Source organism: Botrytis porri (assembly GCF_014898465.1).
Source record: "Botrytis porri strain MUCL 3234 chromosome Unknown BPOR_015, whole genome shotgun sequence".
Classification (NCBI taxonomy): Eukaryota; Fungi; Ascomycota; class Leotiomycetes; order Helotiales; family Sclerotiniaceae; genus Botrytis; species Botrytis porri.
The window spans coordinates 1-23,501 of NW_024066089.1; the positions used below are offsets into that span (position 1 = coordinate 1).

Here is a 23,501-nt window from a genome sequence, read left to right on the forward strand (position 1 = left end):
ACTATAGTTACGAGAATTGCAACCAGTTACCAACCTTATTGAATTCCTACTTGAAGTTTAGTCTAAACCACCTCGAGAGAACTCTAGACACTTCCACGTGACCCTAGAGGCAGCTCCCGTAACACTTCAAACCCTAACAAATTTTACTATATATATCGAATCACTTCTTATACCTTTTCAAACTGAAAAGAAAATACAGAATGCTATTATTGTATTTCAATTGAAGGAATTTAAATTAATTAGAAAGGCTATAGAGTATTTTGAAGTTTTTAAATCAACTCTTATAGTTAGAATTGCTGAAAGGAAATCATATACTTAATTTTACGAAATGGCTCAAATTCTTTCAAATACAAAAGAAAATACTTTTGTATAATGGATTTCATAACTTATTATTATTGAATTCTCTATTACATTTATATTGATAAAAAAAATAGTCAATGAAATTCATCTTTAATATATTTAAATTATATTATTTCAAATTCTTATTTCAATAGAAATTCCACCTATAGATTACAAATGAATCTATAGATTCCAAAAACGATATTCAGAACTTAAGATATACTACTCATATTAATTAGAGTCTAATTGAATTAAAAAGACAACACTAGAGAATATTCAGATTTGATTTAATATATTTTGTATTTGTTTTATTAAACAAAAGTATAAATTAGATGATATATATAATATAAACGAAATCGAATTTGGAATTGGAAGTACTCAAAGTATACATATTATAGTCGATTCTATTCAGAAATCGAATTGAAAAGTTATAGTTAACAAATAAGAATAAATAACTACATTTGAATATATTAATATAGCTAAAAAGGCTTTATTATCTATAATCATTTTCAAGGCTTAGAATACAAATTCTATATAGATTTTAAAGGATATACCTTAAAGCTGGCAATTCTTTATTAATATGAATAAATGAATCTCAAATAGTTATAAATTAGAATAACTAAAAAGAGTTTTTGAATTAGAATTCAAGAAAGTATTAGATAACTAATCTTAACTTTTGATTATAAATGATTATTCAAGTTATATTATAAATAGCTTTATTGCTTTTTATATAGAAAAGGATATCGATTTATTTATATTACCTTTTTATTATTCCTATTTACTTTAATCACTTGATATTGTAGTATATAAGCTAATAAAATGATATTATGCTTTAAAGGTTGATCAATATTTTCGAGCTGATATAAAGCAAATCTAAAGAACTAAATAAGTAGAACTCTTTCAAAATATTAGAAAAAAAGCATTGAATTCTTTTAATATTAAAGTTAGCTGAAGAGAAGCTAGTTTAGTATCTTTTGTTCTACAAAAAGTATTCAATTTATTATTATTTAACTCCTTTTAGCAACTTTTTATTTTATAAATAAGAATCTTCAATTAAGATCTAAACTTATCTATATTTAAAAGCTCTTTTCTAAATAGAATAGAGTTAAGATAAGTAAATTAGATCTTTAATAAAGTTCTAGTAAATAATGATTCTCTTATATTACTAACTTGTTAATATATCAAAAGAATAACTAAACTTATAGAATCTCAAAATATTAAGATAACCCTATTTCGAAAATAATTTATTAATATTCAAAAGGTAATTGAGATTCAAAAGAAAAGAATTAAAAGCAAAAGAATCAAATTACAAGATTAATTTATCTTTAATAATAAAGAAGTATTAAAAATAATATATAAGGTGAAGAAAAAACTTAAGGAGAAAAAGCTATAAGAACAATTACATAAATATTTAATTAAAGAATTAAAAAAGAAAATTAAAATAAAAAAAAACTAAAAAGTAATTCAAATAATTTAGAATTGAAATTAAATGAATATATAACTTATAGAATAAGATCATATAAAGAGAATTGAATTTTGTAACCCGATTTCCCATATAACTCGGTTCATCATAATTTACGTTATTATAAATGATTATATTAAAACAATATTTTTTCTTTAATTCTTTTATACTTATATTATTAATTAAGATTTTAGAAATATTTTATTAATTCTCTTATTTTTCATTTTGTTAATAAACTATGAATTAAATATTCTTATGTTTTTAGATATATTTATAATCTTTATAAATTGAAAAACATTATTTTTTATTAAATTATTAATCTTCTTTTATTTTAATTCAATAAAAATCGTTGATATTAAATTATTAATAGATATTATGGAATAGTTTGTATACTTAATATTATTAAGTTTATTATTATTTAGAAAGTAGAATATTAAATTTGATATTTATTTCTTAGATTTAATATAATTAATATTTTCTTTTATAAAAAAGATTATTAATATAAAAATTATAATTTAAAAAATTGATAATTGTAAAAGCTAAGGATTTTTAAATAAATCTAAAAGAATCTTCTTTTTATTTTTATTTTGTATAATAATTAATGAAATAATTGATTTAACTTTATTGACTTTTAATAAAGTTGTTTTTCTTTTCTCTTATAATATATTTTATATTATTTATATTAATTATACTTCTTATATATCCTTAATAAATTACTCAAATTGTATTAATTTTATTACTTATATTAGTTTAATAAATTCTTTATAAGATTGATTTTAAAATTAATCCTCTTCTTTTATATATAATTTAATTTAAATAATACAAAACTTTATTAAATCATTTATTAATTATATAATATATATTTTATCTTTTATTCCTAATAAATAGTATAAATCTATTTAACCTTTATATTCTTTTTATATTCAAACCTTTAAATTAATGAATAGATTATATAATATTATTATAAATAATCTATTATATTAATTTAATATATTTAATATCTATTTTATTATTCATAACTTATTAATTTCATTTATTACCTTTTTAATCATAATCTAATATTATAAAACTATAGATATTAATAAATCGAAGTTAATTATTCATAAATATACTTTAAATATTAAAAATATTAAAATTAATTTATTTAATTCTATAATATCGTTTATTATTTTAATAATTATTTATAATATTATCTTTTTTATTATAAAACTTTTTAATTTATTAATAATTATATAATAATATTTAATAACTTCAATTAATTAATGAATTTTAACTAATATATTTTTCGTTCTAGTCAATATAATTACTATATATTATATAAATTTCTTATTAATAAAATTCTTTTTAGTATTATATATAATATAATCTAAAGAATTAATATAAATATTTATTTAATACTTTTGAAATATATTAAAGGTATACTTTATAATAATATTATTTGATTATTATATTATTTAAAATTATATATTTTTATTAATAATATATAAAATAGGATTAATATTAATATATATTATATTTATTATAATTAAATAATTAAAATCAATATTATCTTATAAATTGAATTTAAATTAACCTAATGATTTTTCATGCTTTTAATAATATTAATAAAACTTAATAAGTTTATTAATCTTAACTTATATAATATCATAATAACTAGCTTATTCAAATACTTATAAAAGTTTATATACTAATAAATAACTAAAACAATAATATAAATATTATAATTCTATATTAATAAGATAGTATATATTATTATTAATAATTTATTATATGAATTATTATATATTTATATATTATAAGAATATTACATATTTATTATAATAAATATATAGAAATCGTTCTTCTATATTACTTATAATAATTATATTAAGAATATTATTATAATATATATTAAGCTTATCTATATTTTTAAAAAATAATTAGAATAATATTTCTATATTTATAATATAAAATTCAACAATTCCTAATAATAAATTTAATTAACGTAACGTATGGGGAACTCGGACATATGGGGAACTCGGACACTTTTAGCCCATCACCAACTTGAAACCGCAATAACTTTTATTATGCATACCCAATCACCTTCTACATCTGCTCAAATTGAAGAGAAGCTTCAAAAGGCTATAATTTCACTTCAATTGAAAGAATTTAAATCAATTAGAAAGGCTGCAGAGCATTTTGAAGTCCCTAAGTCTACCCTAGCTGATAGGCTGGCTGGGAAGAAAACACGTTCCCAAACCCACGAAATGGCTCAAATTCTTTCAAACGCAGAGGAAAATACTCTTGTACGATGGATTTCACAACTTACCATCACTGGATTCCCTGCTACACCTATGTTGGTGAAGGAAATGGCCGACGAAATTCGTCTTCGACGCGTTCGGGTCGCGTCATCTCGAAATCCTACCTCGACAGAAATTCCACCTATAGGCCACGAATGGATCTATAGATTCCAAAAACGACATCCAGAACTTAAAACATGCTATTCACGTCAATTAGAGTCTAAACGGGCTAAAGAAGCAACTCCGGAGAATATTCAGGCTTGGTTTGACGCGTTTCGCACGCGTCTCATTGAGCGAAAGTATGAATTAGATGATATGTATAATATGGATGAAACCGGATTTGGAGTTGGAAGTACTCAAAGTACGCGCATTATAGTCGATTCTACTCAGAAATCGAATTGGAAAGTTACAGCTGGCAAGCAAGAATGGATAACTGCATTTGAATGTGTCAATGCAGCTGGAAATGCTCTATCACCTATGGTCATTTTCAAGGCTCAGAATACGAATTCTGCATGGATTCCAAAGGACACACCTCAAAGCTGGCAGTTCTCTACTAGTACAAATGGATGGACCTCAAATAGCCATGGATTAGAATGGTTAAAAAGGGTTTTCGAACCAGAATCCAAGAAAGTGTCAGGTGACCGACCTCGACTTTTGATCATGGATGGCCATTCAAGCCATATTACAGGTAGCTTTATTGCTTTCTGTATAGATAATGATATTGATTTACTTATATTACCTCCTCATTGCTCTCACTTGCTTCAGCCACTTGATATTGCGGTGTATGGGCCAATGAAACGATATCATGCTTTAGAGGTCGATCGATATTCTCGAGCTGGTGTAAAGCGAATCCAAAGAGCTGAATGGGTAGAACTCTTTCAAAATATTAGAAAAAAAGCATTGAATTCTTCTAATATTAAAGCTGGCTGGAGAGGAGCTGGTTTAGTACCTTTTGCCCCACGAAAAGTACTCGATTCATTACCATTTAACTCCTCCCAGCAACCTTCTACTCCACAAATGAGAACCCCCAATCAAGACCTAGACTTGTCTATACTCAGGAGTTCTCCTCCAGATGGAACAGAACTAAGGCAAGCAAATCAGATCTTTAATACAGCTCTAGCAAGCAGTGGTTCTCCTGCATCGCCAACTCGTCGATATGCCAAGAGAATGACTAGGCTTGTAGAATCTCAAAATGCTGAGATAGCCCTACTTCGGAAACAGCTCTCTGATGCTCAGGAGGTAATTGAGACTCGAAAGAAAAGAACTAAAGGCAAAAGAGTCAAATTACAAGGTCAATTTGTCTTTAGTACTAAGGAAGTATTGAAAATGGTACGTGAGGCGGAGGAAAAACCGAAGGAGAAAAAGCCACGAGGACGGCCACGCAAACGCCCAATTGAAGAATCAGAAGAAGAGATTGAAGAAGAAGAGCTAGAGAATAGTTCAAGTGATTCGGAATTGGAATTGGAGGATTGTGTGGCTCGTAGAACAAGATCGCGTGTAGAATAATTGAAAAAGTGTCCGAGTTCCCCATACGTTACGTTATATTATTTAATTTATATTTTTATTTAATAAGATAAATATAAAACATATCAAATTAAATTTGAATATTCTTTAGTATTATCTTTTTAACTTAATTAAATTCTAATTAATATGAATAGTATATTTTAAATTCTAGATATTGTTTTTAAAATCTATAAATCTATTTGTAATTTATAAATGAAATTTCTATTGAAATAGGAATTCAAAATAATATAATCTGAACACATTAAAAACGAATTTCGTTGACTATTTTCTTCATTAATATAAGTGTAATAGGGAATCCAATAATAATAAATTATAAAATTCATTATATAAGAATATTTTCTTTTACATTTGAAAGAATTTGAGTCATTTTGTAGAATTGAGTATGTGATTTCCTTTTAGCGATTTTAACTATAAGAGTTAACTTAGGAACTTCAAAATACTCTATAGTCTTTCTAATTGATTTAAATTCCTTTAATTGAAATATAATAATAGTATTCTATATCTTCTCTTCAATTTGAGAAGATGTAAAAGGTAATTCAATATATATAGCAAAATTTGTTAGGGTTTGAAATTAGTAATGGGCTAAATGTAACTCAATTCCCCATATAACCCGGTTCATTATAAGTTATGTTATTTGAAAAAATATATTTTTATTAAGAATTATTTGAAATAGATCTTTTTCTTATAAATAATATCAAACTATTATAATTTATTTAAAAAGGTATTAAATTATAAAGTATTGTTTAATCAATCATTAGATGACTATATGATTGTATAATGAGTTGTAAATAATATAACATTTTATTATAAAAAAAACTATAAGAGCAAAATACAATTTATCCTTAAAATCTATAATTATAAAATCGAGAGTAAAATAATTATAGAATACATCTATATACTAGCTATATATATATAATTGTATATGTGCGTGTATGCGTATGTGAGCGATCGCAGTTGCGATTGGGGCCGATCCGTAACAAATATTATTAATTCTTATTCTTTAATATACATTATAATAAAAAATAAGATATAGATTAAAGTTAATGTAAAAGCTATCACTATATTGTCGATCACTTTTATTCATATAAAAGTAGATATTAAATCATATTAAAATAATACAAGAGTTTACACCTCTTTAAAGAAATATACATTATAATTCAAATTAAAATACTAGACTTCTAATCTATAATATTACTAATTAATATTGATATTACCATAAAAATGATAAAGTTAATATAGTACTATAGTTTATATTATTGTTATATTACTTGAGGTTCTAAAAGCTAGGGCTACGAAACGTATTGCTGTAGTGTCGGAAGACGCTAGCGTCAACGCTAGCGTAGTCACATGATCCCTGTCCCAACAGTTAGCTTTAAACGAACTGAGTTAGAGCTTCTCGAGCTGACGAGCTTAGTGTTTCGCGGCATTGGGAGCTGGCAGCAATTGGTGAGGGGCAGCTGGAGAATTGGGGTGGGCTAGCCAAGTTAGGCTAAGGAACGGAGATTGCATCAAGAGCTGACTCGGGTGCATCATGCCTCACCTATAGACTTTACCATGATACCACACAACAACAGTACATGAATCAAGAATTAATACTCTGATATGTACATTTTATGGGCTCTCATCGTTCATCTAATCGAAAGGCTTTTTGAAAAACTCTCAGATTTCAGATTTCAAAAAGATCCCCAAGAAATCAGAAAGATTCGCAAGGTAGCAGTATTAAATTAGGCTTCTTAATCATAGAAACTGCCTTTTTATATATATTTATGACGATGATATTGACTTGGTAGCGGTTAATATAAAATCTTTATCATAAGATATAGGAAGTGCCAACGCAGGATCTGCGTTGTCGGCATGTATGGTATGTCTATCTCGAGTGAGATATGCAAATGAGCTTTCTTGAACTTCTGCTACAAGCTTTGCTTCTAGATATGCAATGCAAATTAGGACGCAGGTATATGTTACATGTGATATTACCTACATCCACTCTCTTCATCTACACGGCTCAAATTTTGCTATATAAGGACTCGGAGATATCTGGGGGAGGATTCCTTCTTCGGCAAATTCGACATTCTTTCAGATATTCGAAGCCTGCAACATTACTGTCTTAATAGTTCGATCAACGGCAAAAACCAATATCGATGGCGCCAACAGCCTGGTGGGTTTCTCTAGTCGATGGCAAGGGAAAGGAGCCATTCCAACATTCCCGAATATATGATCCAATCTCAAAAATTGAACCTTGGATTATTGCCTCTAGTGAATACCCTTTTAGGGGTATTAGAATTACCCATATTAGTGGAGCTCAGTTGCTATTGATTGGTAAAGATGATGGGCACTCTGGCTCATTCATAATAGAATATGGGGAGTGAGTGATAAGTATTATTCACTATACAATAAATTCCAGATTTATGGGCTTTAGAATAGGTACTAACAAAGGAAGATTATTTACAACGGGCGATGTTACTTCCCGATTATATTGGCAAAATATTTATAACAGTTTCATTGTAGTTATTGTTAAATGACATAACTAAGAATTTTGATTAATTCTCATTCGATATGTTAGACGATCTTCAAAATTGTTTTATTAATATAAATTATCTAATGATATTAAAAGGAAAGATAAGCAATGTTTTAATGGTGAAAGTGACCAAGAATAATAAAGAAGGGTTATGTAATATTATTCTCAATATTGGTGAATCTATTTCCATCATGAGCTCTGTAACCACTAGTAAGATATAAGGAGAAAACTTGGGGATATTTATTAGTATTTCAGGCAAGATCTTTGGAGTTGGTTTTGATGTTAGTACAGAATATACATATAGTGAGGAGAGAAGTTCATCATTGTCTTATTCGATTATTAAAACAACCGACATCTTAGTATCAATGTAAGTTCCCTTAGGAAAGAAATATTTGATCATGGCTTTGTACTACAAAAGCACCTTCAACGTTCAATTCCATTCTAAATATATATTCCTCACAAAAACTAGTTTCACAGCTAAATTCCCTAAGAGGAAGGTGCAATCTGTTACCGGTGTTGCTTCTGAAAACATAATAATTATAACTAATAACATCACGAATATGTCTTCAAGTCAAATTTCCCAGCTCATCTCTCCGTCGGCAAAGATTGGAGATCGATCCATTTCTGAAACTGGATCTGGGAATGAACTCACGAGAGAAGTCCTGAACAACAACAACAATACTCGGAACTTTGTAGAGGAAATTGGCATATCTGTAGACGGTGAGTAATGAATACAAGAGTTCGTAGTAGGTATCAGAAGACGAGGCGATGATAGCGTGTAGGGGCCGACATTCATTCATCACACTTTTGAGTGTACTCATCACTTAGCTTGTATTCATCCAAGTGTATAGATTTTCTCTCACCTATTCCTTTGTTTTAATTGGAATTATGACTAGTGTTTTTATACTAAAATCCTTCTCATTATCCCTAACAAATTCAAATTTCAGCCAATCAAAAATGAATGGTTTGCTTCTGCTTAATCTTTTCCCATTTGAAATGAACGATGTGATCACAAACTTTATTGTTGGAATAGTTGTAACGAGTGACTGAAGGACCAAGTCTCTATAGCTGGAATTCTTGAGTGACTGACTACAAAGTGGCACTTGCAAGTGATAGCATAGACTCCCGTGACTTCTTTCGCGACTTTCTCATGCTGAAAGCAAATAGGATGAATCCTGAGTGCTCATTCAACAAAAGGAAACGACACTCAAGACACTTCTCACAAACTACCCACTGCCTCTCAACATTCGTCAAAGATCTCCTCGGCCGTCATTCCCTGCCGTCCCCCTCCTCCAAATACCATGCCGGAGGAACAAAAAAGAAATGCAAAAGAAGACATACAACAGCGGGGATTCGCTGGTGGTCACCCACCCAACTACTAATCCACCGATCTGAAGCTTGTGTATGGCAGAGCGGACGGGATGCCCAATTCTCTTCAGTCTATGGTCGTATGTGCTGGATTTGGTTGAAAGTAGAAATATAATCATAGTAATGTGTGAGACATGCAATCATCCTGCCTTTTTGTAAGCGAAATGGCTTTTGGGGATTGAGTATTTCGATTTGATTGATCAATTGGAATCACAAATAACAGTTCAAAAACATGAAACAAAAAGCTAGTGTTCTATGTAATCTACGTCTTTAAATAAACTAGAATTATATAAAAATAAAGAAGACGATTGGATTGCAAGTGCTTTCTGAAGATATTCATTTCTGCCTCATCCATTTCGCTTGCATGGAGGGCTCCTTAATACCACTTATAACGACATCATTTTTAACGGCTTGCAACATTATTCAGGTATCATCGGGAGTGTACAACAACTACATCCTTCATATTCTATTCGAGTAGGGCTCGATCCAAAAATCATTATAGGCTAGATCTGATTTCGAAGTTTGCCCCAAGGACTAAAATCTTTCATTACTTCACAGTCATCTGAGGATTGAAGCTAAAGTGTGTACAGTTCGGAAGAAGTTCCCTTGAACCTGAGCTTCGTTTACTAAACCAGTTTATACTATCGTCGAACTAGTAGAACTAGTTCAGCTCTAATTAAGTTAGTAAGTATTTAGTGTGGTTATTTTCCATATATAATATGTCCTCTCACACTCTCCTTCTTTCCATCAAATTCAGAATTCATCTTCTCTCCGTTTTATCATTCCATTTCTCATCCATATGGCAGCGCCTCCCCATCTTTCTCTTAACATCTGAATAATTTTACATTCATCACCAATCAATACTCATCGCCATAATAAGAAAAATCAACGATTTACGCCCTCTGATTGACTGTCGGAAGAAGATCATACAATTTATATACAAAGATACTACACAATACAATAACTCACATTTTTCCTAAATCAATTTTTTGTATATATCTCCTGCAATAACTTGCAAACAGAAGTGTCAGTTCAATCACATACTTAATTGGAAACACTCTCTGAAGCAGACAATAAATTCTTATCATAAAAGATCTTTAACATAGTAGAGAGAGTTCACCAAGCATCTGACCAGAATCCCTATATTATATACAAAGTACCATCTTGAATCTCCCCTGTCACCCACAGAATGGTCAGTCCATCTCGTATTGCTCGAAAAGCCCGAAGGGAACATGAGCGACAGCAAGGTATATTGAAGAACAAACATAAGGCACAGAGTGCTCGACAACTGTCAAGAGACTGTGGTGCCAACAAAAAAACTTCCCTTGATACACATGTTGTTGGTTGTGGCCAATCAACCATAGTCAGCCTTGTGGCACCGAAACCAATTTACGGCATGCGAACTGGTTCCCTACGACGTAAAACCAAACGAGATCTGAAGAATAAACTTTTCAAAGGAGTCGTTCTTGTTGAGCCCAGAGAAACTGCACTCGCTCGCGCGGCAAGCGAGGTTGATTCCTACCTGAATGAAGATAGATTAGTTCTCTGGACTGATGGTTCTGGCAGCGATTTCTCTGATTGTGGAATAGGCATTGCTTACCACTCCTCCAAGTATGTATGGGACGATCTTTCTTGGCGTATTCGAGGCCAAATTTCGACCTATCTTCTCGAAATGTATGCTATCGTCAGAGCTCTTGAGATAGGATGGGACATGTGTCGCAATCAAGGAGCTGAACGAAAGCCGAGTAAAATCGTGATTTACAGCGATTGCTCTGGTGCACTGGGCATATTTAATGAGTTTCGGAATTCACCGAAAAGATTGAAAAAACTTCCCAATGCAGAGCAATTGATTGTACCAGGGATCATTGCGTCCGAAGCTTTGAGCGTACTTGAGGTTGAGGTCGAGTTACGACATGTTCCTGGACATTCAGGAGTCGAAGGGAACGTAAGAGCCGACCGTGCTGCGAAGATTGGTAGGAAAAAGTCTATTGGAAAAGGAAAGTTGATAGTAGCAAGAGTAGTCGGATCTCGAGCCTGATGGAAAGGGTCCTAGAAGAGAAAGAAAAGGGGGCCAGTGCGTCCACTGAGTAGGTTTGGTCCAGCAAGCTGAACGACTGCAATGGAGTACAGAAGATCAGATCACAGGTTCAACGTCGCTACAGGCCTCAGGGAGTCGAACATCTTACCAAATGGTCCGTCTCCATTTCACCGCCACACTGTCACCATGTGCTAAGTAGAACCCATGAAAAGATAGCTAAGCAGAAATGATGCTCATACCCCGCTACGAGCAACAGCGATAATTGGTTAGATTTAAGAAATTTGAGGATAGTACTTGGAAGAAGATAGTATCTATAGAAACATAAACATCATAAAGATGTGATGAAAGTTGAGCGACATGAGTGGAAATATGGTTTGAGTGGGTGGAAAAATGAATGATGAAGATGAGAAGAGAGATGAAGAAGAAAAGAAAGCATTGGAGCTTATTTATACCACTCCTAACGATCTAATTTAGTCGCATATTGATCAGGTGGGAGCTAATTGATTCGGGCCGCATTAGGAAAGAAGGTTACGACGATATCAATAGCATAAACATACTGAGAAAGACCTTTTCGACGAATTTTGGAGTTGTTACTTCCACTTGACTGGGTCAATATGGAGATTTGTTTGTTAGGACTAAGTAAGGCAACTATAATCTTTGGTTGACTTGGAACTCAAAACCCCAATCCGTGCCAAAACAATTCTCGGTTGGTGTTTCCTTTCCTGCTGGCTATAGCAAAAGTAAACTTCTTGCCATCTGCTATGGCTTCTGGTCGCGAGTACCAGATTTGGTTTCAATAGAGCTTCGACAACGCCCAGAAACAAGGGCAGGAATAGCACCAGTATGAGGACTGTGAGATTGGTAGTGAGAAGGATATCTGTTAAGTCAAAAAGAATATCGAAGATGGTTTTCAATATCAAAAGCCAGAATCTACGTGTATATAAAATTGCTATCTACACATGGTGTTTCCTCAATGGCCTTACTTCTTTAGATGTTCGGATTATTTCCTATATCCAAATCAAGTAGTCAGTTCCTTACTCACTCATCTACCACGGTATGCACAAGCTTGAGTGTTACTCTTCTCTGCTTTCCCGTTTTGACGAATAACGGTTTTGCTCAAAGTTTGATTTCACATTCAGAAATTTGAAGGAACGTACTTTAAAAGAGAAGGAGATCGGAGGATAGAAGTGATGGAAGGGATAGACGACAGAAATTGATGATTTTCTTCCCAGACATTCAAAATGTAAGATCTTACATGCAGGTGCGGAATACTAAACATCTGACGAGACTTGGAGAGTTGAAAACAAGATCAATAGCGAAATAGAAATGTAATTTTTTCTTGAAACAAATGACAAACAACATCACAACACTAGTTTCTGTCTTGTCTGTCTTTGATTACTCCAAAACACCTGCAAGTACTAGAAAGGAATATCTGATATTCAAAACAAACAAGACACAGCCCTCAAGTGATTCAACACACAACCCCTTAAACCACTCTCCTCACCTTCCCACTCTCCACCTCATAAACCCACCCACTAACCGCCACCTTCTCAGGAATAGCCTCCACCCCCCTCAACCATTCCAAATCCCTCCTAACCTCTTGCTCCAAATCCTGGAACGGCAAAAACTCGCCCCCAAAAATTCGCAACTCCTTTTTCGCCCCCTCCCCCAACCTCTCCTCCACAAGCTTAACCGCATCCTCATTCCCAAAAGTAAGCATTCCACATCCCGTATGCTTAACCAGCAAAATCTCATTCGTCCCCAGCAATTGCTGGGATATAATAAGCGAGCGTAAGGCATCGCGTGCAGAACCCCCCGCGTTGCGGATTACATGGGCGTCGCCGAGGGCGATGCCGAAAGCTGCAGAGGGATCGATACGTGCGTCCATACATGTTACTGGAGTATGTTAGAAAGATTTAGATATTGGAGAAAGGGGTTTGGAAAGTGTGTATGTACCAACGGCATATTTCTTGGCGGGTGGAAGGGCAAGATCACCTTGGGTGAAATTTGCGGCGTAGATTTTGTTGGATTCAATGAGGATTTTTTGAATGGATGTTTCGGGATGCGTAGGATGAGCAGTCGGTGCTGCTGTTGCAAATGGAATATCAGCTGGCATGGCTGTAGAATTTATCTCTCTATTGTTTGCAAATATGATGAGGGACGTCAATATGCTGAGATGAGACCTAGCTGTGTACTGTCTGTATTCGATCAGTGAAAAGTTAATGAACACCTAACCGGCAAATGGCTCGTTCGTCCATCTTTATACAGGATTTTAATCCATTGAATAAGTCAAAAAGGATTAATCGAGGTTGGTGCATCTCCAGCTATTACGACTGAATCCCGTTGATTCTTCCTTTCAAAGACTGGAAGAGGATGGCGCAATCTGGGGTGGTGCCAATGGAGATGCTCAGCTCGGATATTCCATCATATTCCATCTATATTACACTATACAAATCCCACCAAAGTGGCTGATAACAGGAATGTTCACCCAAGTGAAAAAGTTACCCTTCCACGGTTATATCACCAAGTCGTGGGAAAATCTGTAGCTTCCAGATTGATATCCGCATGTAACTATTTATACTATTTATGCAAGATTTATGTTACCATTCCTATTTATGCATTACCCCACACCCACACAATGACTTCATGTCTCGACCTCGGCTTGTCATCATAATAAAATACCTACTCAATAGGTATTATCAAAGAGTATGAATGAAATTTTCCAAGATTCGGAAATATCCCCAGAAACCCCAAGTCAGATAGCAGATAATGAGGTAGCCGAACTTCAACAAAGCATCTTAGAAGCAGAATACTTCGATGCAAGTAGCATGGCTCCGCTTTCCGCAACTTCAATAGTAAGTACCTACCTACCTCCACATGACACTCAAAAACCCGTAGACACCTTTTCCGCGTAAGACCTCATTCTCCATCCCTAACACACTATCCAAAGGGAGCACTCGCCCGACTCCGCGCCTACAAACCACCCCCCTTCGACACCGTATGGAATCTCCTCCCACTGAGTCGGCGGGCCGCCGTCCTCGTTCTTCTCTTCGCAGACCGGCGAGGAGACCTCCGAGTCGTCATCACCATGCGCTCAACCACCCTCCGAAACTTTTCCGGGCAAGCCGCATTTCCCGGTGGAAAAGCCGATGCGCTTTCCGAAACGCCGTTTGAGATTGCCCGACGAGAAGCGAGCGAGGAAATCGGCCTGCCGAGATATGATCACAAGATTCCCGCGCCGTTTAGAATCGAACATCTATGTCAGCTTCCATTTAGTTTAGCGAGAACGTCATTAGCTGTACGACCCTGTGTTGCCTTTCTCCACGCTGACAATGTAACGAGTGGGAGAGAAGCGAGTGTAGAAGAGGATTTGATGCCGCGGCTCGATGCTCGAGAAGTAGCGGCTGTGTTTTCTGCTCCTTTTCATAACTTCTTGCGCGTGGAGGATGAAGTGAGGAAAGAAGATGAATCTTTATTACCCGGGAAGAAAAGTGATTGGTATAGTGGAGCTTGGCATGAGTGGCACGATACTAAGTGGCGGATGCATAATTTCTATGTGCCGATTACCAACCAGAAGGTGTCAAGGCCGAAGGTCAGAGAAGGGGGACAGGCTGCTATTGCTGAGGAGCTAGAGGAACAGGAGGAACAGGGCTTGGCTCGCTTTAAAGTATGGGGGATGACAGCGAGGATGTTGGTTGGTGAGTTTGAGAATTCTGAGTGGCATAGAGGATAAATTGAATGCACGTTACTAACTGATCACATGCAGATGCGGCCAGGATTGCGTACGAGCAAGAGCCAGAATTCGAGGTAAGTTTCCTCTCATGCACGCTATTACTTGAAACTAATACATCATGTAGTATAACGCTCATGTTGGGGATGAAGAGCTCATTGCCAAACTACAAAGTACGGGTCATCTTGAAGAGAAAAAGAACGTGTCAGTCGCAGAAATCGTTGAAGCCAGGAATCAAATCAAAGAAGAGAAATCCGGAGCAAAGATGTAGAGAAGACAGAAGATTAAAATTGTTTAATAATTTATTTATTCTTTGATTCTAGGTCATCGACCTTTACCGCTAGGTCCTTTAGGAACATCTTGACTTCGATCTTGGTTTCGCACTAGAAGCTTAATTTTACCACCACCAATCTCATGACCTTGACTCAAGATATCAACTTCTTCCTTTGAACCATCTGCGCCGTTGCTTTCCCTGGATAAAGTCTTGTCATAAGATCTGGCATCAATGCCCAAAATACCCCCCACGTTGTTTCTGTCACCAGGGACTGAAAATTCGCGGTATGCGTATCTCCATTCGTTCAGGAATGTACGAATGGCTTTGCCAACCTTGTCTTTGCCGTTTTTGCTATGATGACCTGTACCTGTAATAGCATAAACGGGTCTTGATTCTTTGCTGTTATCTAGAAGGACGCGCTCAAGGTATTCAACAGCCTCTTCAGGATGAAGACCATGTAAATCAACATAAAGCTCCGCGTTTGGAGAGTTGCTTTTGTTGCGTTCTTCGTAAAGCTCACGAGCTGCTTCTCGGTGTGCTTTCCTCATGAGATCGTTCTCACTTTGGCCACGAAGGCTAAGTGCTTTTGCAGCACGTGCATCATTACGGTTCCAAGCTTGAGCGGCACTAAATTGTCTTAATAAAAATGTATCTTGCGATGTGATTCTGTGGTTTTATCGACTAACCTTTGTAAGAATTTGTTCCTCAAACCACCATGCTTGATTGCATCTTGTCTGGCTTTGAGGTATGCTTTATTGGCTCTTTCTCCTGTTTCTAGCCACGGAATGTGTTGAGGGGGTGATATAGCTTGTGCAGCAGCGCTGTTCTCGCCATTGCGGACATTATTGGAGCTACCATTTCTGCCAATCTTCTTCTTTTCTTGCATCATACCAGGGCCTGGTGAAGGCGATAGCTTTACAACATCCGCAAGGGAGCTTGGGCTGTTGTTTTCTTTGTGGTTGTGCCCGTGACCACCTCGTTTCCCGTGATGCTTTTTGCCCTTTGTACTCACAGCGCCTAACGATGGAAATGCTTCCGTATCATCAAGGGCTGGAGCTGTGGGAGCATCCCTAGCTCGACTACTTGGTCGAGATCGCTGACTTCCATCACTGTTATAACCTTGCAGACTTTTGAAACCAGGCGGTGGAGTAAAACCGCCCTGTTGATAGTTGCTAAAAGCATTCGCCGACGAATAAGAGTTTGGCCATTGTTCTTGCATTGATTGTAAAGATGGGAATGCATTATAATCTTGGAACTGGAAACTAGGTTGTGCATTTGAAGTTGGGGGTGTGCTACCCCCTTCGAGAGAAAGTCGGCTCATAAACGACGAGGGATCGTGGCTAAAGATACATGTATCTCCCGCAAGGCAATTGCCCATGACCCAATACCTGCATAAAAATGAGGGGTGTAAATCTATAGGAATAGGAGAGAACTTACTTGCAAATGTGATTACTTAAATCATGACTGAATCTACAATCTGCACGTAGGCATTGCCCAGTAGATAACCAAAATCGACAGACAACACCATTCCGTTGTTGTCCAGCCGGAGTGTTAGGTCGAGGCACGTCCGCTGCCATAGACTTACCAATTAGAATGGCTTTTGTACCATTTCCATCTGCTTGTACTGCAGCTTCGGCAGATTGACTATCCATGAAAGCAGCAATAGTAGCGCTCAAGTCATATCCGTGTAAAGCAAGGGCAGCTTCGATTTCTTCAACTGATTTCGAGGGGCCAAAAATTGACCGTAACATTTCATGAGAGCTCATATCGCTTTGTTGGGGCGAAATGTATTCAGCTGCTGCAGCGTTGAGGCCACTTCCTCCGACTGACGATGATGTGATGCTAACAGCATCATCATTCACAAGCCAGTCTACATTTTCACTTCCGTAATCACCATATATGTCTTGCGTAGGGCTAGTATCAGTCGGAAACTCGTATGCGTTCAGGTTTGGACTATGAGGGATTGCAGGGCTTGAAAATGCGAGTCGTGGGGAGGGTCGCGGTGAGGTAAAAGGGGAACCTTGGATAGACTTTGTTCGAGAAAATGATTGCGGCATAAACCCATGGGGAGCGAGGGGACTGACTCCAAGACGAGGGGATGAAGATAATGGTGTTCCACCACGCGGGATCTGCCATGGAGCAGGGGATGGTCGACGCAGAACTGTATGTCGCATTGCGGGTGGTGAGTTAGCGGCATTCGCAGCGCTCTCGCGATATCGCCATAGTACATCCAACACAGCATTCTCCAACACTGTTCCTGTCATGGTAGTTTCATTCTTTAGTAAGTCCTCCAATTTATCCGTCTTGTCTTCGTCCTCTAGGGTAGCATCTTCGAGGATAGGCAGGCAGATCTCATAAGTATCGTCGGCCACCATTTTTGCCAAGGGTCTTGGAGCAACGATCGGATTATATTATTGTATGGCTTCAAAAAGGTTGTATTTCGCAGCAAGCAGAAATAAAAAAACGAAAGTGTAGAAAGTTTATAAAAAAAATCGTTGTTGAGGGGGGGTTTTAAGAAACGTAAGGTAGGTGAGACCGGAGTTCGCGATTGATGATTCGATCAGGGAAAGACACCTCGAAAGATGTACACAGTAAGGCAAGACAATACGGTGATCCGTAGCAAGGCTCGACACAACAAAGGCACCAGGCTCTTTCTTACATTGTCAGATGAATGATGGGAGAGAATATACTTTTCTTTTTTCGAGCGAACATGGATTTAGTTTGAGAAAAGCAAGCAAAGGAAAAGAAAGGGGATTTATTTCTAAATTGTGTTTTTCGACAGGTAGATTCGTGGGGTTTTGGAATGTCGGACAGCACCTCTAGCTCTCCATAAGGTGATGAGGCTGGCCTATCGGGGTTGGGGATTCCTTTAGTTTCTAGAAGAAATGGAAGTTAATTGGTTGAGATGCTGGGTCGATCCGATTTGTACAACAAGAACCAAGCCAAGCAAAATATAGTCCGTAGTCATGATATATTCTAACACAAGGAGAGGAGAGGATAGGATAGGATAGGGGAGAGGGAGAATGAATGTATTGGATAGGTATACATGTCGATGTGCTGACTAGACGACAGACTAGACAGACAGGACAGCCATGCAAGCGGTGAAGTGAGAAAAAAGCATGTAGCTGCTGTAGAAGCAGGAGGAGAAAGGAGTAATATCAGTCAAGAATACGAAGTACAATACATAATACAATACAACACGATACTACGTGAGTATATTGGTTGTTGATATGGGTAGGTATTACTTTAGCTTTTTGCTTACTTTTACGATTTGAGGTTATATACATGGTACATAGATATATACCTACCTACCTACCTACCTTCCTACCAACACTTCAAGTTCAAGGCTTTTCGGACTATGAACTACAAAGGATGTACCTGAAGAGCCCCTGTTGTCACACTTCTTCCCACGAGATCTCACTAGCTTCGTACTTAGTAGACTTATTATGATTAGCATATAATAATAATAATAATAATAATATCGCTTTCGCGATTAATATCTCCTTTCAGCTTCAAGCGATTCAACTCGGTCCCAAGAGAAACATACACCCAGTACCTATCTACCTACCTAGGTACACAACCCCTTTTCACAATCCGCTGCTCTACTAATTCATTCATCATGTGATTGATCTCCACGACCCCTCACAAAAGCCTGAGTACTAGGTAGGGTAGCTACCTATTCATCGATGGTAGGGATTGTTATTCAGAGACAAAAGTGACGTAGAAGCAAGAGTGCGGCGTCGCGTTGGAGGCAACCGTTACAAAGTATACTTTAGGATGAGATGCAGATACAGATACAGATACAGATACATACTATATACACCTCCATATACCACTTAATCCTCCTAGGTAATCCTTCCACATCAACATCTTTCTAACCAATATGGATATGTTTGCATTAATGTGAAAAGTTCATTTTGCTACTCTTTCATTCCATCTTTTGCTTTCCTGACATACGAGCTACTCTATTAGTGAGCACCGTATTTCCGTATTCCGCCGTTTCAAAAAATCCATCAGCACAGCCCTCGAGACCCTACCTACATGCTGGGCAGAAACCACTTACCAAACAACGTCTTCACTGAGAAGATATCATCAATGCATCTTGCGACGATACTTTAGCTCTTCTCATCGCCCAACTTTCGATTTGTGAGCCGCAGAAACCGAATTATTAACCAACAATCTACCCTTTCGATATTCATATTGCATACACAAATCGAACAACTTCCACAATGTCGGCCGATTACAGCTCGACCGCGAGAGCATTAGCTTTACCCATAAGTCCTCTCGAGTCTTCCTCCTCTCCAGATCACCACGCAGACAGACCACCATGGTCCAGACGTATATCTTCCAATGTGCGAAGAGGAATCCATTCAGCCTCGCCATATTCAAGCCAACCCACCAATTCCCTCAAAGATCAAATCCTCCGCAAGGTCGATAAATTACAACGGAAGCTCGTTTCAACATGGCAAAAGCTTTCTCTTCTACAAAAATGTCTGGCCATCATGGCTGTGATTTTTAATATTGTTCTCGTCGTTCTATTTCTAGTCTATCAGCATCAGATCTTCGCTAGTCTTGGTCCATTCGCAGAACGCTGGCGGGATATGCGGGGAGGATGGATGATTCTATGGGCCATGACATTCATTGCCGCATTCCCACCTCTCATAGGCTATTCCTCCACCATCACCATTGCCGGATTTGTCTTCGGAGTTCCCAAAGGCTGGATCATTGTGGCGAGCGCAACAGTAGCAGGTTCTCTCTGTTCATTCCTAGCTTCCCGAACCATCCTCTCAAGCTATGTACATCGTCTCGTAGGGAAAGATAAACGCTTTGAAGCTCTCGCTCTCACGCTCAAACACGATGGCATCAAGATTCTCTGCATGATCCGTCTCTGTCCCCTCCCATACTCCCTCTCTAATGCCGCCATCGCCACTTTCCCCACCGTGCATCCCCTCAACTATGCTCTCGCTACCGCCTTGGTAACCCCCAAACTCCTCATCCACGTTTTCATCGGTAGTCGTCTGGGCTCACTCGCCGGCGACGAAGAAATGGATGCCTCCACCAAACTAATAAACTACGCCAGTATAATCATCGGAGCTGGACTCGGCGCCACCGTTGGCTATATCATCTACCAGCGCACCATGGCGCGCGCCAAAGAACTCGAGATCGAGGAGCTCGAAGCTGCAAATGGTGATGTGGCTGCTGGGAGAAGAGTCGTCGCAGAATACAGCGACTCTAACAATGATGATGCGGCATTGATGAATGATGATGATATATCTTTATGGGACAACGAAGATGCACAGACGGGATACACGGATTTTGTAGATGAGGATGGAGGGGATGTTTTTGCAAATGGAGATTTAGACGAGGAAGCGGATATTGGAGGGAACGGAAAGACAACCAGAACGTAGATTTCATTTGGGTTTTTGGTATGTAAATCACGATGAGGCATGTTGTATGAAATATATACTGGATATCGTACTGGGTTCGGTTGGGTCTGATTGTGTCACCACAATTTGGCGTTCGGAAGAAGGAAATGATTAAAGGGTACATGGTTTATGCATGTCTTCTTTACGTTAGAAGACGATGATGTCTAGTTAGAAGTTGTGAGAGAATAAAACCCTTTGACACCATCAACACCTTAAGATGCAATGAAAACATTTGCTTGCTTTATAGCATCTTTGTATTATTTGATTTGAACGTTTTAAATTTGTGGTATTTTATAACCCTTGTTCATTATGAAGTTGTCCTAATGTATGCCTGTCTCGGCCAAAAGCATCCGTGTTGTGCAGAAAACAGAATGATACTCCTACAAAAGTAGGCTATTTGCATCCGCTCCAGATGCACCGCTAGAACGCCATCGCTAAAAATCAGACCCCAAAAACATTCGCTATCAATAAATCAGCATCAAATCGTGTATTCATTCATTTTGTGCCTGGTACTGTTTCATGAAAGCCACTGCCTGTTCGATCGGATATCCTATGAATACGGGCCCTGTAAAAACCATCTTTGGTCCATTACCCTGCATTTGGAGTTGTTCGGGTCGGATGAAGGCCGGCCGATCGTGTGATATGGGAGGCGCGTCACAGTTCGTAGAGGGGGACTCTTCTTTATCAGCCTTTTGACCTTGGCCAAAAGGACAGCCTGCTGGTCTTTGTGCATCAACCGGAGTCGCTGGTAGTTCTTGTGTTGATTTTGCTTGCGCATTCGATCCTGCAGTATGTCCAAATGGACATTTTCCGGGAGGTTTTGAATAACTATCCAAAGGAACCGATACAGGCGCTGGTGGCGGAGACACAGGTCTGTGGTCTGGTGGTTGATCATAGATTGGAACAGAGATTCCCCATGGTCTGCTTGGGGATTCCCCAACCCTAACCTCCTTCATTGGCCTATCAAAGCGGCTTTCTCTGTCGTCTGCGGGAGTAGATTGAGATCCAGGCAGTGAATCATTTCCATCGACACTGACGTTATTTGCCCAATTCTCCACTCTCTCATTGGAGGCACGCTCGACCTCATATGCTTCTTGCTCTTCCTTTGTAGGTAACATTGGCTGATGTTTTTGTCCCAGGCCCTGAATCATGCTCACGAGGTTTCCATATTTTGCATCTAGCATCCTTACATCATCCTCATTTCGTTGATAGCGCTTGACGCAAACTTCATGACTGCGGGGAACTTCGTGTTTGTGAATTTCAAAGTATCGTGCTATCTCTTCAGGTGAATGCTGATTGAGATATCGAATTGGACATTGAGCTCCAGGGCCTGATGCTGATGGGGGCGGGGACGACATCGTCTCGGCGTACATTTGCGCACATATAGGATCTGAGGAGTGGTGGGGAGTGGGGTCTTGGTTATCGATAGGAGTCAAAGGTTGATCGGATTCACCAGTGCTGGTATCCTGAGCATTTGGATTCTTCATGGATTTCGTTCCGTCAGGCATAGTTACAAATGGACACAATAATGAACTCTTCTTTCCAGGCACAGTAAAATCTTGTTCGAGAACAGTTGAAAGGGAGGTTCGATGTGCTGAAAATCTCATATTACTACTCCCACCGGATATACTTTTACTAGTTGTAGATCCGGCAGACTTTCCAGATAAAGCCGCTAGACGCTGCGCTGCCTTTCTTCCGTCCCTTATTGCAACGGCAGTCTGCTGCTTCGAGGTTGGTTGCTTACGAAGTGGCAAAGGAACAAACCCACCACAATCAGGAACAGTTACTTGTAAATCTGGGGGAAGTTGAAGCTTTGCCAATGTACTAGCTATCTCAGGGTCTGAGGGGGCATATTTATCTGCCAAAGATTGATACTATTAAGGTATTTATTAGTCTTGGTCGCACAGAACTAATTCAGAAATAACAAAATGACGTTGAGTCAAAAAAATTCAGACAATTTGGTAGTTTATCGGCATTGCTACTTTGCAACAAGTAACTTTGTTCTAGAGCTATTTGTGTACATCATTAAAAGACATGAGGGGAGTGTGGTTGTAAAGAAAAGATTCAAACTTACTTGAGAATGCGAATATCGCAGTTTGTGTTCTAGAATTGTCTTTCTATCACTTAGAAGTTGAACTTCATCTGCTAAAATATTAAAGTTGTTAATTAAGGTATTGGTAAGTTCTTCATAATCAAGGTCTTGCAATGGCATGATGTGTAGAAAGAAGGAGACAGTGAAAAAGAAATGATAGAGTTCATGAAAAAATGTGTAGGAATGGAAAGATTGAAAGATGGAAAGATGTAAGGTGGAAGGTGGAAGGTGGAATGAAGATTGGAAAGCAAGAAAAGGGCCTCGCGAAGCTAAAATTTGCTTGAGCTTCAGTCTAGTGATGAAAGTCTCCATATAATGACCAATAAGGGGACTTGAGTCAGGAATTATGTAATACGGAGGTGCCTGCCCTAATTTTTGTCTCACCGCTTTTAATGTCGAGGATTAATTTGTATGGGCAGAATGGCCTGATTGATGGCAAATTCAAGGCGGC

At 37.2% G+C, this 23,501-nt stretch overlaps 6 protein-coding genes across 6 annotated transcripts; 3 read left to right on the forward strand and 3 right to left on the reverse strand.

Annotated features, from left to right (window-relative positions):
• Nucleotides 1–10,679: 10,679 nt before the first annotated feature.
• Nucleotides 10,680–11,528, forward strand: EAF01_009799 (uncharacterized protein; the record flags this gene model as incomplete). The annotated part of the gene is made up of 1 exon (XM_038918055.1): nt 10,680–11,528. The coding sequence occupies one exon, from the start codon at nt 10,680–10,682 to the stop codon at nt 11,526–11,528; it is 849 nt and encodes a 282-aa protein (XP_038766025.1).
• A 1,486-nt stretch (nt 11,529–13,014) lies between these two features.
• Nucleotides 13,015–13,644, reverse strand: EAF01_009800 (uncharacterized protein; the record flags this gene model as incomplete). Its single annotated transcript, XM_038918056.1, has 2 exons — nt 13,015–13,424; nt 13,485–13,644. The coding sequence occupies 2 exons, from the start codon at nt 13,642–13,644 to the stop codon at nt 13,015–13,017; spliced, it is 570 nt and encodes a 189-aa protein (XP_038766026.1).
• Nucleotides 13,645–14,236: 592 nt separating this feature from the next.
• Nucleotides 14,237–15,529, forward strand: EAF01_009801 (uncharacterized protein; the record flags this gene model as incomplete). Its single annotated transcript, XM_038918057.1, has 4 exons — nt 14,237–14,383; nt 14,479–15,226; nt 15,295–15,335; nt 15,386–15,529. The coding sequence occupies 4 exons, from the start codon at nt 14,237–14,239 to the stop codon at nt 15,527–15,529; spliced, it is 1,080 nt and encodes a 359-aa protein (XP_038766027.1).
• A 53-nt stretch (nt 15,530–15,582) lies between these two features.
• Nucleotides 15,583–17,907, reverse strand: EAF01_009802 (uncharacterized protein; the record flags this gene model as incomplete). The annotated part of the gene is made up of 3 exons (XM_038918058.1): nt 15,583–16,159; nt 16,219–16,920; nt 16,970–17,907. The coding sequence occupies 3 exons, from the start codon at nt 17,905–17,907 to the stop codon at nt 15,583–15,585; spliced, it is 2,217 nt and encodes a 738-aa protein (XP_038766028.1).
• A 1,854-nt stretch (nt 17,908–19,761) lies between these two features.
• EAF01_009803 (uncharacterized protein) lies at nt 19,762–20,940 on the forward strand (the record flags this gene model as incomplete). The annotated part of the gene is made up of 1 exon (XM_038918059.1): nt 19,762–20,940. One exon carries the CDS (start codon nt 19,762–19,764, stop codon nt 20,938–20,940), a length of 1,179 nt encoding a protein of 392 aa, XP_038766029.1.
• Nucleotides 20,941–21,449: 509 nt separating this feature from the next.
• Nucleotides 21,450–23,170, reverse strand: EAF01_009804 (uncharacterized protein; the record flags this gene model as incomplete). Its single annotated transcript, XM_038918060.1, has 2 exons — nt 21,450–22,832; nt 23,033–23,170. 2 exons carry the CDS (start codon nt 23,168–23,170, stop codon nt 21,450–21,452), a joined length of 1,521 nt encoding a protein of 506 aa, XP_038766030.1.
• Between the last annotated feature and the right edge of the window lie 331 nt (nt 23,171–23,501).